This window comes from Pimephales promelas, chromosome 18 (assembly GCF_988280905.1).
Source record: "Pimephales promelas chromosome 18, fPimPro1.hap1.1, whole genome shotgun sequence".
Taxonomy (NCBI): Eukaryota; Metazoa; Chordata; class Actinopteri; order Cypriniformes; family Leuciscidae; genus Pimephales; species Pimephales promelas.
The window spans coordinates 22,155,087-22,173,812 of record NC_142786.1 but is presented as its reverse complement, the minus strand read 5'-3'; the positions used below and the strand labels follow the sequence as shown (position 1 = coordinate 22,173,812).

Here is an 18,726-nt window from a genome sequence, read left to right as displayed (position 1 = left end):
GTGTGCACTTCACAGATAACGAATGAGCTTGGCAACGATGTTTACTACAGCGTTCAGGACTGCGTTACCCACAATGCACTGCGCACCGTTGTCAAAAGTCTTGCTTTCTTGGGTCACTTGTCGAACTCTGGTCAGCTAACTTTCTCTTATTTGACGAAATAATGCATCTGTCAGGCGCTATGCTTGGGGAAATAGGACACGGACAGGGGCCCGGTGCCGGACCAGCGCCTGGAACCTGCAATCCGCGGAAATTCAGCGAGAAAATCGCGCTTCATAATCAGCGACAGGCTGAAGACACAGCCGCTTTCCGAGAGGTTATGATGGACATTACTTCCATCAGGGTGAGTCTACTCGATACAGCACATGTCAGACGTGTTTACGACACTTGTCATATATTTGACCTGGGCTCCGTTATAATGTTATTATGAAGTTTTATTGATTGCTGACAACTAGCTTTAGGTACAGCTACTGGGTTTTCTTAGGAAGTGCGCTGTCAGTTAGCTACCAAGAAATCAAAAGGGAAGTAAAAAAAAAGTTTGTGGATTGTTGTTTTGTGTGGATACCGGTATTTGTACATATTAACCCGTATCCCATTTCCCCCAGCTAAAGTATTTTTACTTCTGCTTGCCTTTTGTATAATAATATAACTCACATATAACATATTTTCTAACATAAATGAATATTGCAGTCAAAAACTATTGGTTGGACTAAAAGATACATTATAACGTTTCAAACAACGAAGTAACATAATTACACGAGACAAAATAAATAGTTGTCCACAAATAAATGCATATTTCGTTGTACTTTTACTTGTTTTAATGTAACAATACGTACATACTGTAAATCAATCAGCTAAAAATCGGGCTCAGTGTTTACATGTGTGATCATGACTTACGTGAGACAGCAATATTCATCATAAATAACATTAGACCCTTATTGTATTGTATGTATCAAATATGGTAGGTAGCTCTATGATGAAGTTAAAGCAGTGTTAAACAGTTCTGGTCATGTAACTATTTACAGCAGGTGTTAAAAAAGGTTAATCTGAAATCTAGATGGTATTATACCCTTTAAAATCACAAGTAAAATGTAGGAATATTTGGTGGGATTAAATGGGTTATCATCTGTATATGGACTTGTGATTCAGCAGGTTCACAACGTGGATTATGTCAATGCACATAAATAGCACTTTGTCAGTCACTCATAGGGTCTGTTTCACATCAGTGTTGCAGACTGAGGCAAAGGGATCTGTAAATCCCAGGTACAGTGTCTGTTTTAAATTAAGATCTAAGTGGTGTTTGTTCCCCTGAGGGTAAAGCAGTCTGTGGGGGAGAGAGAGATTGATGTTGTGCTACTGTGACCACTGGGCATCTATTCATTCCCTCCTCAGGTTCAGGCTGAGAGAGTTCGGCAAACCAGCGACTTGGTCCCGTACTATGGAGGATCGCTGCCAAATGTCAATCAGATCTCAAGATGCTCCACGGAGAGTCAGGTGAGGGATTTTTATTGCATTATTTGGTATCATTATTATCCTCCTCTCTTTATAAATAAAGGAGAAACATCCTGGAATTATTTTTCAGTGTTGGGTCTTTTTCTTTGAATGAATTGCATTTGATTTCCCTTTCTGCTATTTACAGTACCCGAGTTATCTCACACAGCAGCTCCTAGAGGCAGATGAAGAATACAGAGACGTCCAGCCTAGTCCTATTGGCAGGCCGCACAGGAGACATGTATCCCCACTTTTACAATGGCTGATAAGGTTACACTTAATTTCAATGGTCTGCTTTAGACATTCTAGTAACTTTGCAACTACATCTCCACTTGCTCTCATTGGAATATTAGTAGACTGTTAGGTTAATGTAGTTGCAAAGTTACTTATAGTTAGTAGAATGTCTAAAGTGGAGCATCAAACTAAAGTGTTACTGCTGATAATCTTACAGATCCATGTTTTTAGTAATATGAAAGGAATATTGCAACTTTAATCTTAAGGGGATAGTTATGTAATGTAAAGTTATGTTATATAAATATGTATACAGACAATGGTTGCATACAGAGAACAGGTATTTTTAATAATAGTAATTTTCACCACCACCGAAAAAGCCATGAAAATTGTTATAGTGAATATATATATATATATATATATATATATATATATATATATTACTTATGTTATTCTTTTAACTGCATTAAGTTCTACACAGTATTACACCAACAAGTACATTCAAAACATTCTTTAAGATTTTTTATAGAAATTAATACTTTCATTTAGTATTAACTTGATCAAAAGTGACAAAGACATTTATAATGTTACAAAGAAATTCTGTTTCAAATAAATGCTGTTCTTTTGAACCTTTTATTCATCAAAGAATCCCTTGCTGTTTCCACAAAAATATTAAGAAACTCTTTTGGCATTAGTGAAAATAGTGATAATGCTTCCTTGCTGAATATAAGTAAGTTCTTTAAAAAAGAAGAACAAATCCTACCCTGAACTTTCGAATGGTAGTGTATCACAGTTTTCACAGAAATATTAAGCAGCAAAAATTAAATATTTCTTGAGCATCAAATCAGCATATTATAATAATTTCTGAAGGATCGTGTGACACTGAAAACTGGAGTAATGATGCTGAAAATTCAGCTACAATGCAAAACAATTATTTTAAATTGTAATCATATTTCATAATTTTACTGTATTTTTTAGCATACTGTAAGAGAAAAAAACCTTACCGACCCCAAACCTAGTGTATAATCTGTAATTATTTTTAAAATACTAATACATTAATCATAGACAATTGCAGAATTTATGGAACATTGTAGGTTGCAAGGTCTGAAAAGAGCCCAAATTCATTATTTGTAAGCCTTAACTTCATTTCACAGTTTGAAAGCGCTCCCTATCTCTCTTCCCACCTCTCTCCTCCTCGAGGTCCTAACTGGAGAAGGTAAGGTTATAGAAGAAAGTGTGCTGAAGTCTACCACAGTTATGACATTACCTTTAGGTGCACAATCATGGGGTTTGAGCTCCCTGAATTGTTTTAGTGCCATTACTTTGATTAGTATTTTAAGTACTTTTGCTTGTGTCTAAGCAGAAACTGGTCCAGTTGTTCTTCCACTGAGAAGAGCCAGATGGTTCGTCTTCCTCTGACAGCTCTAAATAGGTAAGCAGTAGTCAGAAGAAGACTGCTGATCCAAGATCAGCTCTTGCGTGTGTACAATAATGGTATTAGTTACGCCCACTGATCTCTCTAATTGGGGATGAACTTGCTTAACTCTGTAAGATTTAGAAAATGTTATTGACTCCCACATCACCATGCTTACGCCCATCACTCTCTAATCCTGTTTATCCTCTCAGAACCAACTCTGACTCGGCCCTCCACACCAGTGTGCGAAACACCCAATTACATGGCCATCCCAAATCTGGCCAAACCCTGAACCCTCAAACCAGACACCATGGTGAGTTTAAAGGGATAGTTCACTTTGAAATTAATTTTTGATACTTTTTAGCTTACCTCAAGGGCATCGAAGATGTAGGTGTCTTTGTTTCTGCAGTATTTTCAATTTTGATATTTTTAGGTCAAACCGTTCATGTCTATCAGTCATATAATGGAGGTCTATGGTCACCACCTCAAAGAGCATGCACAGAGAAGTCAAAATTAAACATGATTTAATTACGCGTAAATGTAAGTACACATTGATGGCCTAAGACACAAAACGAGCGCTTTGTTTACGAGTCATTAAATCATGTTTAATTTGGACTTCTCTGTGCATGTTCTTTGGGGTGGTGACCATAGACCTCCATTATATGACTGACAGACAAGAACGGTTTGACCTAAAAATATCAAAATTGAAACTACTGTGGAAACAAAGACACCTACTACATCTTGGATGCCCTTGAGGTAAGCTAAAACATACCAACAATTTATTTCAAAGTGAACTATCCCTTTAACAGTTGCTTTGCTTTGTTGTATTATCTTGTTAGATACACTACTGTCTGTTTGTTTTTGTGAACACTTTAATTCAGCAAGGACACATTAAAATGATCAATAGTGACAGGAATGAATTAAAATAGCAAAAAAAAAATCATTTAAATTGTAATATTATTGAACAATATCATTGTTTTTACTGTTTTTTTATTATATCAATGTAGCCTTGTTGAGACTTTAAAAAAACAAAAAATGGTACGACAGGCTAACATGTATAATCAGTCAGTAAATGTCTCATTTAGATAAGACTGATGCAGATATTAACATGACACGAAAATATTATTTATATATTATAAGTATTTTGTCTTAAATGACTTGCTTATTTTGAATGAAATCTATTCTTCAAGGATTTGCGCATCCTGCACCACTAATTGAAGAAAATATTCAAGAGGAGACACAATCTCCCAAATTAAAGAAGGTAATTATCCTGCCTCATTGGTAAATTGTTCTTAAAGTGCCACTACAATGCTGTTCATGCGAATGTTACATTTCATGCTGTGTAATAAAGCTGTTTATGAAAGGTTATAAAGATCAAAATGAAAAACTAAAGTTATTGTCCCCTTGAAGAAAGAATCGATTCTGAAATGAGTCATCAGTAATTCCAGTCTCACTATTACATACCTGCGTAACAATATAACAAATTTGCATAATGCCAGCCTATGGTTTTCATTGGCTGCCCGTGAACAACATCTACTTTGACCCTCAAACGCTGTTGTTATAGCTGAGGCCTGGAAGAGTTTGGATCGTGTCAGAAGACACTGTTTTCAGTGCTGCGAATCCACTTTGATGCACATCACCAGCTTGAATAGATATCATAAAGCTGATGCCATCGTAACTGTTCATATCACTGTGTATCAAGAACTGAGGAAGCTTCCAGGGCTCAAATTCAGATATGGTGATAGGCGTTTTGTTGAGACTGAATCCTTTTGAATTTTTATTTGAGAAATTAGGTGATGAGCAATGTTTTTTGACATTTGATGCATGTAAAGCCAAAATCTCCACAGGAGCCTTTAAAACAGCATAACACGGGCGCATTAAGCACTTTATTTGATAAATCAAATGCTTATTATCTTCATTGCATCTTCTTTTGTAGTTCCCCTCAATGTCATCAGCTGAATGTGAAATACCTGTTATTCAGTAAGTTCCTTTCAGTCCTAGTGTTTAAGCCATCACAGTTTTTCTTCTATAAACAGTGTATGTTTGCTGTCTCTCCAGCAACTTCCCATTGCCTGATCAGCTGGTGTCTTCCCTCCCTGTCCCATCGGCCCTCAGTACGTGTGGCTCTCTTCCAGACCTCTCCAGCCTGCACCTGCCTTCTCCTCTTCCTGCAGGACAGGACACTGAGCACCACAGCCGTGCCAATCACCTGAACAACACCTCAATCCACCCTGGCATTATGGCTGACTTTAACTTGCCAGGTATGATTTTCAAATTGCAAAGGGTTTTTACCTTAAAGGGATACTTCAGGATTTAGGATTAAGCTTTGTATTAGTGGAAAGACTGTAGTCTTTTCGCATTACCATGCTTTCCACCCTCATATCCCCCTGAGATGAGAGATTTATGCATTTTTTTGTCCGGAAAAAAATCCTAAGATGACGCAAAAATCATCATTTTGCGTCATTGGAGGATTTTTTGTCCAGAGACTAAAGACTACAATCAGTAGTAGTTCTCTCCCGCATGTTCTCAACCCGCCCATAGAGCGTGCAATCTCACTCACAGAATGAACACACAGTGTCGGCCATCTTTTTTTAGAAGCTAAGCTAGCAGGCTCTTGTTCTGTGGAGAAAGATGAGTAGTAGGGGTTACCATCCTCTTTTTCCCGGACATGTCCGACCGTCGATGTACGGGATCAGTGGCGGCTGGTGAAAATTATAGTAGGGGGTGCTGAATAAGAGGGGGGTCTGGGGGTCCCCCCCAGAAAATTTTGAATTTAGTAGATGTGATTTCCTGCATTCTGGTGCATTTTAGGCCTTAGGCCATGCCCTTACCTATACCAATAAAATAACTTAAACCAGTCAATACCAATGGTCAAATAATACAATAATAATAATAACAGTTTGACAGTTAATGATAATGAACAAGTTGAATGTTTATTATGCTCTGTGTGCTGACAGAAAAAGTGCAAACGCATAATATTGATAAATTATAATATAGGTAATACAAAAAATAATAAGTAATACAACAATCTAGTTTAATCAATCCCCAGCTGTAGACTATATATTTTTGACAATTGGATAATGGATAACAATGTGTTGATACTAGAGAAAGAGAGAGAGAAAAGGCTCTGAAAAAGAGCGTGGGACAACGTTCTTGATTGTAACACCCAAGTATGAGAAGAAAGTTGATTTTAACTAGTATTAAACACAGTAATCTAGCTCAGAACTTAAAAACATCAAAAACAAAGCAAACACACAGGTATTAATATTCCTATAACTATTTTAATATCAAATGTGTGTGAAACAGTGTTTATGTGTGTGTGAGTGAGTGAGTGAGTGACAGAGACAGACTAACTTTACATTATTTCCACTCGACGTCACTGGCGCTGCCATTCTGCTCTCATCTGAGGTAAAAAAATGTCCCGTGGTGCGCGTGCACGGTGCACTCCCCTAATCTGATACTGTGGGCGATATTTTCAGCGCCCCCAAACCATAAAATTTGACGGCGCTGATTGGCGAAATATAAACTTTTTTGCATAGCAACCGGGGAACCATTGGCTTAAATTCCAGCACTGTGGGGCTGAGCGAACTGGCGCCCTGAGAAGACAGCCTATTGGCTATACTACTACACCAACGTGATAAAAGTAACGAAAGTGAATGCAAATATCATTCTGGTGAGTTCAAAACACTTTTAAAAGTAAAACCATTATTAGCATATAATTAACACAGATTATTTTTCAAAATGATAAATTATAATATATATTAAAAAAACAGACAAACAGGTCGGAGGGAGGGCGGCGCCCCAGCGCCCTCTATGGGCGAGCCGCCCCTGTACGGGATTCTGCTTTTGCTTTCTGCAGTCGCCATTTATGCACACCTTTTGTTTCAATCAAACTGAATTCATTCCGATTGGTGAATCTGAATGTAATGTTTACATTAGGGCTGGGTAATAAATCTTGATTTCTAGATATTAATCGATTCTCATTTTTACGAACCGATATCGATTCTTAAATCTCAAGAATCACTTAGTCATCCTGTTTCATTTGAATGAATGGGACATTGTCTCGTGGCTGCGCGCATCCAAAAAAATCGCAATAATCTTTGTCCTTTGTTACTATTGATATGAAACAAAGTCTCAATTTTCAAATTACGTCCATTTTCTTTAGAAATTCCAAATCATAAATAGTGTTTTGGCGCTGTGGCGTGAGATCGCTCTAGCGGAGCTCAAGAGTAGCAGCAGCGCTGAGATCTCTTCCGGGTTAATAATACCAGTCACAGTGCGAAATAAACATGAATGAGCATCTGAAAGTGTGTTAAAAGATAGAGTACAACTTATCGAAATCCAAATCATGTCACATTGATTCGCTCAATCAGCGTTTCAATCGTGGAAAGACGTCAGTTAAACAGCTTGTAATCAATGTCATGTATCGTCATATTTACCTCAGAAAACCCACATAAACTCGTTAGTCAACTAGAAAAAAATAACTCCAGAGAGGAGCATTTTGCTAAATACATACACCATATAACATATGCATTATAATCTTAATGTTCTTCAATTTTTAATGCATATTTGAATAAATCTGGCAAGTTTTTTATGACGGCAACCATTTAAATGTTTAAATTTCATGTAATCTTCTTATTATAAAAATAAATAAAAGTGTAATTTAAGTGTTTTTATAGCTACAAAACAGTTCATTATTACCTTCATATTAGGCTAATGACGACTATAGGCTACAACTAGACTCCCATAGTTTACAGAATTTAAGAGATTTGATTCCCTTGAGAAAAATGGCCATTTATTGTAACTGATATCCAAAATAATCAATATTGAATCGAATCGAAATCGAATCGAATTGCAAGCTTGTGAATCGAAATCGAATCGAATTGTGAAATTTGTCTCAATACCCAGTGATCGGTTGAAAATTCCCGCTCTTCCGTGAGAGATACGAGACCGGTGCGTCTCACAGGTGTCGTTCATCTGTAATCACGCCACCGGCCTCGCGCCATTCTCCCGCGGCCCTCAGCCTCGTCCCACTCGCCACAGTAAACATGATGAATGCCGACTGTAGAATGCAAAAGCCGAATCCCGGACATTTTGGGCGATCTCGAAACGCATTTTTGTGCAGACTCATCATGGAGACTCACTAGTAGCCTAGACTTGTTGTTTAACTACTGCGCTCTGTTACCGGTAGGCGTGGCCTCCTAGGGCAGCGAAGCAAGTGCATTCTAGGAGTTGTCTGTCATCCACATAAGCCAAAAATACATTCTCATTCTAGAAAGCTCCAAATTCAAAAATAATTTCACATTTCTTCAACATAAATGACCCATTTTAAAAACACATTCATCTTTCCAGAGGTGAAGTATCCCTTTAACAATGCAAATAAATGACACAATTTTGTCTTTTTAGGTCTGTCCTCATCTCTTCAGGCATCTTTAAGTAACCCTTTGCTCCAGTCTTCACACAGCAATCCCAACATCCAGACCTGTCTCAGCAGCCACTCCCTTCCCAGCTCCCTGAGCTCCGCTTCCTTGCGCCTGTCCCTTAGCAATTCTTCCCTGCATTCATCGCTCAGCAACCACTCCCTGCAGTCCTCCCTCAGTAGCTCTTCTCTGAGTAACCAGTCCATCCAGTCGTCTGCCAGCCGCTGCAGTCACAGCAGTGGAATTGGCGGATCTCCCTCTTGCTCCTCTTCCTCTCCCTCTGGTTCTCCCCGTGTAACTGGCCTCGCCCATGGCACCACATCACGGAAGAGAGCCCAGCTCAGCCCACTCATTGTGCCCAGTGGTGGAGAGTCCCGCTGGCAGCATCCAAAGCAGTTTTCACCCACACTGTCTCCAACCATGTCTTCTATATCACAGGCAAGATATGAAGATTGTTGATAATCATACTTGCTCACAGACTGTTTATATACATGTACTATAGTATTTTTAAAATATGTTGAATTAGCTTTAATTTTGACATTTTCTGTCATCTATCCATTCATCCATCTATGTAATTTAATAATACTGTACATATCACGATACTGAACTCATGATACGATATTATTGCTATACTCCAAGACATATTAACAAAAAATGTGCTGTTGATTAAAATGCTAAATTTGATATTCCATTGTGGGTTTAAGTGAATAGGCTTGGACTCGGTGCTTGTAACCCAAGGACAATGGTGACACCAGAATAACAATATTCATGATTCTGAAGCTGAAAATACAGAATTATTTTAGATGAATATGCTTAAACGCTTTCACTGACTAAATATATTTAAAATAATGTCGGCCACTTTTTACTGGTAACATGGCATTATCAGGACCCACAAATATTCCCACATTGTGTTATTATACTTTATAATCAACATTATATATTGCAGTTTAATGTAGTACTTAGACTAAAACAATGAAAACTTGAATTTTTTCCACTATCCACGATACATAGTCACAATCCACGATACGTATTGTTGCAGTTTTGTATTGCGATATATTGTTACACCCCTATAATTTAATCATAACAAATCTTGAAATAGTTATAGCATGTTATTGATTATGGCAGTGTTAATGTACTTGGTCGTTCAGAAATATCAGACATGCTGTCAGTCAGACCAGACTTTTTAAAGGGATAGTTCACCCAAAAATGTCTGTCAGTAATTGCTCACTCTCATGTTGTTCTAACCCCGTAAGACTTTCGTTCATCTTCGGAACACAAATTTAGATATTTTTGACGAAATCTGAGAACTGGCTCACTCCCTTATTGGCTGCCCAGAAAAGTTAGTAAAGACATTGTTAAAATAGTCCAAGTGAATACAGTGGGTCAACTTTAAGTTTATCAAGTGACGAGTATACTTTTTGTGTGCAAAAATGAACAAAAATAATTATTTTTTTTAACTATTCATTTTCTTCTGTGTGGGCGTGTGAGTGAGTTCACGTAGCGTACCTGCGCAGCACTTCTGTGTTGTACGTCAGAACGTAGGCTCTCTATTGGCCAGCATCACGCACAAGACCAGCGTCAGCCACACACTGTAGTCACTTGGACTATTTTAACGATGTCTTTTTACTAACTTTTATGTATACATCATGCATTAGAAATTTAAAAGGTACTCAAAGTGTTTTCATTTAGTTTAAGAAGATTTTTTTTTAATTGGCATTAAAGGTCTTCAGTTTAATACCATAAACATGCAGATATAAGTTTCAGAACAAAGAAACTAGCATCTTCCTGGTCATAATTTCTTATTATTTATTATGTTCTCATTATTTATTTTACTATTTCTTATTTTATTTATAATAACATTCATATATTATAATATTTAGTATGAATGTTTTTTACAGGGTGCTCCTCATCTAAACCCCAACAAAGTTCAGAAAGAGACAAAGCCACCAGCATATCCCTGCAGTCAGCATCTCCGATCCGCTCCTCCGCTGTCCCATCAGCCAATGCGGCAGTATTTCCAGCCAGAGGCGCAGGACCAGTCTATCCCAGAGATGGAACAGTGGATTCAAAATGACCACCAGCAACAACATCAACAAACACACAATCAGACGCAACAACACCACTCTCACAAACACGGTCGGCACCTGCAGCATCATTCGCAGCTGCACGCTAAATATCAACAGCAGTTACAGTATCATTCCCAGACTCACCAACCACAGGGATTGCAGCAAGCGATTTCCCAGCAGCAGCAACAACATCATCCTCATCATCAACTGCTCTACACACAGTTCCAGCATCATCAGATGTCTGGGGAGCCGTGGCATTTGCCTTGCCAACAGGACCAATATCAAGGTCAACATCCACATCAATCTGCAACTTTCCCCTCTCAGGGTCAGGAGAAAAACCGGAATCATATGACAGGCACACACGACTCGCCACACATGCAGGTGAAACGTAGACACTGTATGCAGATGCAGGAGGAAGCAAAACCCCAATCTAAAGTCACTGTCCACCAGACTCAAGGAGAGGGATTGAAAGTCGCTCATTATAAGGAAAGTGAATTAGACGGAGAAAATCCAAGTTTGCAAGATAAAGGTTTTGAACTGAACAAGGTGAGCCCTGTTTGCATTAGAGTGCATGAACCAGACTTAAAGGAGTAGTTCACTTTTAAAAAAAAACTTTTGCTGATAATTTACTCACCCCAATGTCATCCAAGATGTCCACGTCTTTCTTTCTTCAGTCGGAAAGAAATTAAGGTTTTTGATGAAAACAGTCCAGGATTTTCTCCATATAATGGACTTCAATGGGAACCAAATGGTCCAAATGAGAGTTTCAAGGCAGCTTCAAAGGGTTTAAACGATTCCAGACGATGAATAAGGGTCTTATCTAGCAAAACGATCGCTCATTTCGCTCAAAATGTTTTATAAGCACAAATGCTTGCCTTGCTCTGTTCTGTGATGAGCGTTCGTGACTCTCCTGTTCAAACTCGTTCATCAAAATAAACAAATCTTTTTTCGAGTCATGACTCGAAGGGTCCTAGATAAGACCCTTATTCATCGTCTGGTGTCGTTTAAAGCCCTTTAAAGCTGCACTGAAACTCATTTGAACCGTTTGGTTCCCATTGAAGTTCATTATATGGAGAAAAATCCTGGAATGTTTTCATCAAAAACCTTAATTTCTTTTCAACTGAAGAAAGAAAGACGTGGACATCTTGGATGACATGGGGGCGAGTAAATTATCAGCAATTTTTTTTTTTTTTTAAAGTGAACTACTACTTTAATGAAGATGATGAAAAACACTTTTTTTTGTTTCAGGAATCGTATGTCGGCTTACATCTTACCCCTAGCCAAGCGAAGGCCCTTTCTCAGCAGGTACATTGCTTATTTCATTAATCATCAGCTTAGATTGCACACGTGTACACTGTCTTGGCCATATGGTGTGTGGCTGAGCTGCAGTTACCACTGATTTTGAAGATTTCTCTCCCCACTCAGCTTGGAGCGCTTCAGAAGGATCCTCTAGGCGGCAGTAGAGGGTCAGATCTGAACTGTGAAGCTTCAGAAAGCAGTGAACTTCCTCAGCAGAACCAAAGCTGCAGTGCTGGAGACACACAAAATGCTTTCAACATCAACTTATCTGGTGAGACTAACATATGAGCTGCTAGTTCAATCCTGTAAAGCCTGGAGTATGAAATCATAGTCAGAAAGATAGTTATTTATTGTAGCTTTTTTCATGAGTATTATATTTGATGCACTCGGCTTGTGTAGTATGATATAGGAGCAGAATATAGAGCACACACTGTTAAATAAATAAATGTTTCCAGACTGTACTTTATAAAAATTAGTGTAAATTTCAAAATTATACTAAAATACCTATTACTTGCTTAAAATTAACTATAAATCAGACAATAGAAGGCATGTAGTAGATTGTGTACACATTATTCAGTAAAGATTTGATCATGTTTTCAGCCATGATTTAGAGGATTTGTGAATGAAATATAAGTGATTTTATTGCTGTTGTTTTATAAATAATAATAATAATAAAACTTTATTTTATATAGTGCCTTTAAAAGTAGTATCTCAAAGCCCTTTACATAAAAAATAATGGAAATAGACAGACACAACAGTCTAGGCAATAAGAACTAAACAAGCAATAAAATAAAAGGCAAATAAAATAACAATCACAGTGATCACACAATCACATAAAAGCCACCCTAAAAAAGTACGTTTTAAGGGAGGATTTAAAAACTCTAAGTGATTCTGCATTTCTAATCTCAGAGGGCAGGGAATTCCACAATTTTGGAGCTAAAGAAGAAAAAGCCCGATCACCCATAGTTTTTAGCCGTGTTGTTTGGACGGTTAAAAGACCAGCTTCAGAAGATCGCAAAGCACGTGTAGGAGTGTAGGGGGTTAAGAGCTCACGCAAATATTGAGGGGCCAAGTTATTCAGGGCCTTATAAGTGAGCATGAGAATTTTAAAATCAATACGAAAACTGACTGGAAGCCAGTGCAATTTTTCCAGGATAAACTACACTGTAGTGCAAATGTCTTGTCATATTTCATTTTAGATCCTCCGTCATTCACTTATTTCTCTCACCAATTCTCCACTTTTTTCAGACCCGTCATCCTGGCTGGACCAGGACATATCCGGTCTGCCGGACTCCCTCCTGGAATTTGATCTAGAAACATTTGGCCTGGACAGTAATTTAGGTTGGCCATGAATGTGTCATAAAAGTGCACAGAAACACATTTATTTGGACAAGTACCTTTTTAAAGGAATGTTTTTGCCCGTGAACTCGAAATATAGCCCTTAGAGTCAAAAAGAATGTAAACTATAAATTGGCTTAAAGGTCCTATAAAGGGAACAAACATGACAATTATGTTTTAATAAATAGTTTTTGCACACAAAGGTCTTAGATAGCAGGTCTATGTGCCTTAATATGGAGTTTTAGTTATATTTAATTATCAATAGAACTGAAATAGGTTGTTTATGTACAGATACATATTGTGATGTCATGTATGAGTTGATTAGGACATGTATATTTTCACATACTGCATAGAATTGCCCGTATAATATGGAGATATAAGAAGGCTAGTTTTGGGCCAACTTCTTTAACTAACCATATTGTCATGATGGTTAAAATTAAGATAGTAAACATTTTTAAGCTTTTACTCTGTCTAACTCTGACTTGGCCTAAAGATTTGATCATATCCATTTGTTTTTTCATGTTACAGTTTTTATGTTGCAGTGTTTTCACTGGTGGGTCATTTTTGTGACTCTTTGTAATTCACTGTCGAGTCGACACCTGCCTTTGAATTTTCATAATATCTTTTCATTGCCGTTTTATCATCCACAATTATATTCATAATGTAGTTTTATTATATTTTCATATTGATTTTGCTTTATCACTCTCTGGTAGAGGTGATATTGTTATTTTACAGTATTTGTCTTTAATATGAAATCAAATATATTGAGATTTTTCTCAGTATGCATATGCATTTTCATGACTGATAGAATTGGGGGTTCGTTTAGGCTACATGAAAACTGAAAACAGAAAAAAAATTTTTTGGAAAGTTTCATGTGCAAATGACAACATTGCAAAAAACAGTCCAGACACGAATCCGTAAAAATGACAAAAAAAAGCTGTGTTATGTTGACTGGCCAGTAGTTGGCGATGTTAATTTGAAAAGACTGAACACATAATATAAATAACTAATTATTAATAATTTGTACAAATTCGCGGCCAAATAAATGGCCAAAGCGCATACTGATTTTTCCGTCTTTAGTTGAAAACTGTCATGTAAAACGGCCTCTTAATAACATCATTTGAACATCTGTAAATTCCACAAAGTATTGCAATTAAAAAGTGGACTAATGCATCCAAGTGTACGCTTTCATATATTTTTACTAGTAAGTATGAGACGGATTTTCCAATTTACCTCAGGTTCACCCTCACAGTCAAACATGTCTTTGTGTATTAATATGCACATTATTGTGCCTTATTAATACTTAGTAAAAATGTAATCATTTAGCAAATGATTAACCTGTGTATAAGTGCTAATGCCCATAGGCCCAAAGGTGATGGATCATCCACACCGACTCACTGGTAAACCGTTACATGCGTAGATTTTCAGATCTAGTGCTTATAATCCACAATTCAGTTTGTCATCCTAATTTTTAAAGCTCATATTCATTTTAATGACATCTTAAAGAATTGAACTTTATATCTAGACATGCAGGAAAATAATTGCTCATTTGGGATGTTAATGAAATGCAGATTTTTCATATTTTGTAATTTTATTATAATCATCTTTTTTCTATTCTATGATATAAATATTATGTTAACGCACTGATTTGTGACCAGGTTTTTGTTTTATTATAGTTTTATTAATATTTTTAATTAATGTTAATTGTTAATTTTAGTTTATTTTTATTAATTTAGTTATGTATGGTTGTCATATTCTTTTTTTTAATATATAAATGTTTATGTACAGATACATATATATATATATATATATATATATATTAGGGCTGTCAAACGATTAACCGCGATTAATCACATCCAAAATAAAAGTTTGTGTTTACATAATGTATGTGGGTTTACTGTGTATAATTATTTTGTATATATATAAATACACACACACATGCATGGATATTTAAGAAAAATTTTATTTATATAAAATATTTATATATAATATGAATTATATAAATCTATAAACAGTATATACATGAAAATATTTCTTAAATATATACAAGCATGTGTGTGTATTTATAAATATAAAATAATTATACACAGTAAACCCAAATATATTAATATATTATGTAAACACAAACTTAATTGTTTGACAGCCCGGATATATATATATATATATACATACATATAGATAGATAGATAAAATATAGATATAGCCTATTGCTATTTGGGTTTAATTTATTATTATTTCAGTTTTAATTTTTATTTCCAATTAATTAATCATTTTAATAAAGTATAGTGACAAGGCAACATTTCTAATTTTCATTTAGTTTTTGAACTAATATTTATTTTTATTAACAGAAAAGTTTGTTTTAGTTAATATAAGATAATAACCCTGGTTGTGCCACTCAGGTAAGATGACTTTTTACATTAAATTGAATAATTTAGCAGACATTTTTATCCAAAGTGACTTACAAATGAGGAGAGCAATAGAAGCACTCAAACCTACAATAGGGCAACAATATGTAATTGCCTTGACTAGTCCCAGTGCAGTACACATTGCATGTTTTCTTTGTATTTTTTATTTTTTTTATGTATCTAGAATGGTAAGTATTAGTATTAATGGGTCAAGTGTTGACAAACTATGCATCCTCAGCTTAAAATGGTTAAAGACTCAGCAGCTCGGGTTGAGATAGGCAGGTCATTCCTCCAGCTTTACCATCTGTGAAAGAGATTTTGTGCCTCTTTTAGATGGCACACAAATCTGAAGTAGTGAGTTTAGGTAAAAGGGAGCAGAGCCGGTTGTTCTATAGGTGAACATCAGTGCCTTGAATTTGATGAGTGTGACCGTGTATGCCTGCCAAGAGAGCATTACAATAGTCCAGTCTGGATAGAACAAGCGCTTGGACAAGCAGTTGTGTAGCTCCGTTAGGAATGGCCTGATCCTCCTAATGTTGTAAAAGGCAGGTTCCTGGCTGACCTTGAAGGAGTTATGGTTGACGAACCAAGCTGAATGGAGAAGTTGTGGTGTAGTGTTGGGTTGGGTTTCAACAAGCAACTCAATCTTCGCAAGGTTTATTTGAAGGTGGTGATCCTTCATCCAGCCAGAAATGACTGTCAGCTGGAGATGCGAGCAGCTACCGCCAGATCATGTGGCTTGAATGAGAGGTAGAGTTGTGAATCATCAGCGTAGCAGTGATAGGAAAAGCCATGTTTCTGAATCATAGATCCTAGTGATGTCATGTAGATGGAGAAGAGAAGTGGTCCAAGCACTGAGCCCTGAGGCACCCCAGTAGCTACACTCTCAGAAAAAAGGTACGAAAGCTGTCACTGGGGCTGTACCTTTTCAAATGGTACACTTTTGTCCATTTCAGGTATTAATATGTACATTTTATGTGCTAATATGTACATTTTTGGTGCTAATATGTACATTTCAGGTGCTAATATGTACATTTTAAGTGTTGATATGTACAGTACATTTTAGGTGTTAGTATGTACATTTTATGTGCTAATATATACATTTTATGTGCTAATATGTACATTTTTGGTGCTAATATGTACATTTCAGGTACTAATATGTACAGTTTTAGTGTTGATATGTTCATTTTAGGTGCTAATATTTACCATTAAGGTACCAATATGCTAGCCTGGCTGCGCCCTCCTACGCACTTCCGCTCAATTTCATTTTACTTCTGTACTAATGAAATGAACTAGAGTCTGGTTGAACCAGGCTACCAATATGCACCCTTAATGTACAAAAGTGTACCTTTTGAAAAGGTACAGCCCAAGTGACAGCTTTTGTACCTTTTTTCTAAGAGTGTAGATGTTGGGTTTAGACACCTCACCCCTCCACGACACCCTAACCGACCAACCTTGAGAGAGGTAAGACTTGAACCATTGGAGTGGGGTCCCCAAGATGCCGTTCATCTTTAGGATTAACATGAGGATCTGGTGGTTAAATGTGTCAAAAGCATCAAGACAGATCCAGCACGATGAGCACTGATGATTCGGAAGCTGCTCTTGCCAGTCTCAGAGCTTTAATGACTGAGAGTCTCAGTTGAGTGGCCACTTTTGAAACCAGACTGGTTGTTATCCAGGAGGTTGTTCTGTACAAGAAAGGTAGAGACTTGGTTAAACTTCACTTCCTGTTTTAGCAATGAATATATGAAGAGTTCAGATGCAAAAGCCTCTAAATGCCATTTGAAATTTTCTTCTTTAATGATGATTTTTATCAAACTTGTATATTTAAGTTCAGTAATTTCACTTAAATAACAATGAATAGGTAATTATCATTGCCATTTAAGTGAAATTACTGAACTTAAATATACAAGCTTGATAAAAATGATCATTCTAGAAGAAAATTTCAAATGGCACTTAGAGGCTTTTGCATCTGAACTCTTCATATATATATATATATATATATATATATATATATATATATATATTCAATATCCTCCTCTTTTCCCCACCATTGAATCTCTCTACTTTTCTTGAAAATTATTCTTTGAAAAAGTGCTCAGATGCACCATTCTTGCAACAACCTAAGAACTATCACCTGCTTTATCCTCCATAAACCTCTTATTATCATCTCACTGTCTTTTACTGTCTCTATTATAGTTGCTGATCCTTCTCAAAATCCTCGAATCTCCCAGTGACAGAAGCACAGGTATAAAGTTGATCTGATATCCTATAAGTGAAGTTGAACCCAGAATGCACCGTTGCTGTCTATCAGATCATGTATGACTCGAGATTCCTCTCCTCTCTCTTACTCTTTCTCCTTCCCCTGTGCATAATAGAGTTAACAACATATAAAAGGCATGGCGAGAGCAGTGAATGAGTCCCTAAGTGTTAGGGTGGATTATCCCTTGCCTGTATCCATGGTTTACTGGGCATCCATAGAGCACCTAATGGGATAAGGAGAGAGCGGAACGGTAGGTGAGGCCCGTCTGACTCTGGCCTGAGTGACAGACAATCCTTTAAGAAAAATGGAGACAACCAGATTCAGATTCTCTTTTTCAGAATTCTTACGCAAATTTTGGTGCTTTTATCCCTTCAGTGTTGACCAGTAATGTTTCTAGAGTCCTTGGTTCAAGTGTCTTGAACATAATTAGATTATATAGTTAGATTGTGCCAATGATGTTTCATGCTGACATAAGACACTTTTTGCTATTTTTCTATGACATTATATCTATATTTTATTGTGAAGGAAACAATGTAGGCCCAAAAAGTCTGAGACCACATGAAAGTCTGGAGTCTGACTTGGAAATAAACTGAGCATTTTTGAATAATAAAAGAATAATAAAACAAAGAAAAGTTATACTGAAAAATTAAAAATAAAGGTGATTTTTCAATTCAGCCATCAGTCAGCCTACTGATAATATTTTTTTTTTGTAATGAAAATAATTGTTAAAATGCTAAATTGGAGTAGTTGGTTCAGATGTTTGGACCCCTCTCAATATTCCGTGAATTAAGAGAAGTTTCA

General features: G+C 36.6%; 1 protein-coding gene across 1 annotated transcript; it reads left to right on the top strand.

The window, feature by feature from the left end:
- Window positions 1-11: 11 nt before the first annotated feature.
- On the top strand, window positions 12-14,430 carry crtc2 (CREB regulated transcription coactivator 2). Its single transcript, XM_039681019.2, has 14 exons — window positions 12-341; window positions 1,391-1,492; window positions 1,638-1,730; window positions 2,875-2,936; window positions 3,084-3,152; window positions 3,347-3,447; window positions 4,325-4,395; window positions 5,071-5,114; window positions 5,193-5,395; window positions 8,541-8,992; window positions 10,453-11,166; window positions 11,869-11,925; window positions 12,046-12,190; window positions 13,168-14,430. The coding sequence occupies exons 1-14, from the start codon at window positions 162-164 to the stop codon at window positions 13,269-13,271; spliced, it is 2,397 nt and encodes a 798-aa protein (XP_039536953.2). The 5' UTR covers window positions 12-161; the 3' UTR covers window positions 13,272-14,430.
- The last annotated feature ends 4,296 nt before the right edge of the window (window positions 14,431-18,726 follow it).

Coding starts and splice junctions, on each gene's coding strand:
- crtc2 (XM_039681019.2), top strand. CDS start 162: ATGCATCTGTCAGGCGCTATGCTTGGGGAAATAGGACACGGACAGGGG. Junction 8,993..10,452: donor CCATGTCTTCTATATCACAG/GCAAGATATGAA, acceptor TGTTTTTTACAG/GGTGCTCCTCATCTAAACCC. Junction 11,926..12,045: donor CGAAGGCCCTTTCTCAGCAG/GTACATTGCTTA, acceptor CTCCCCACTCAG/CTTGGAGCGCTTCAGAAGGA.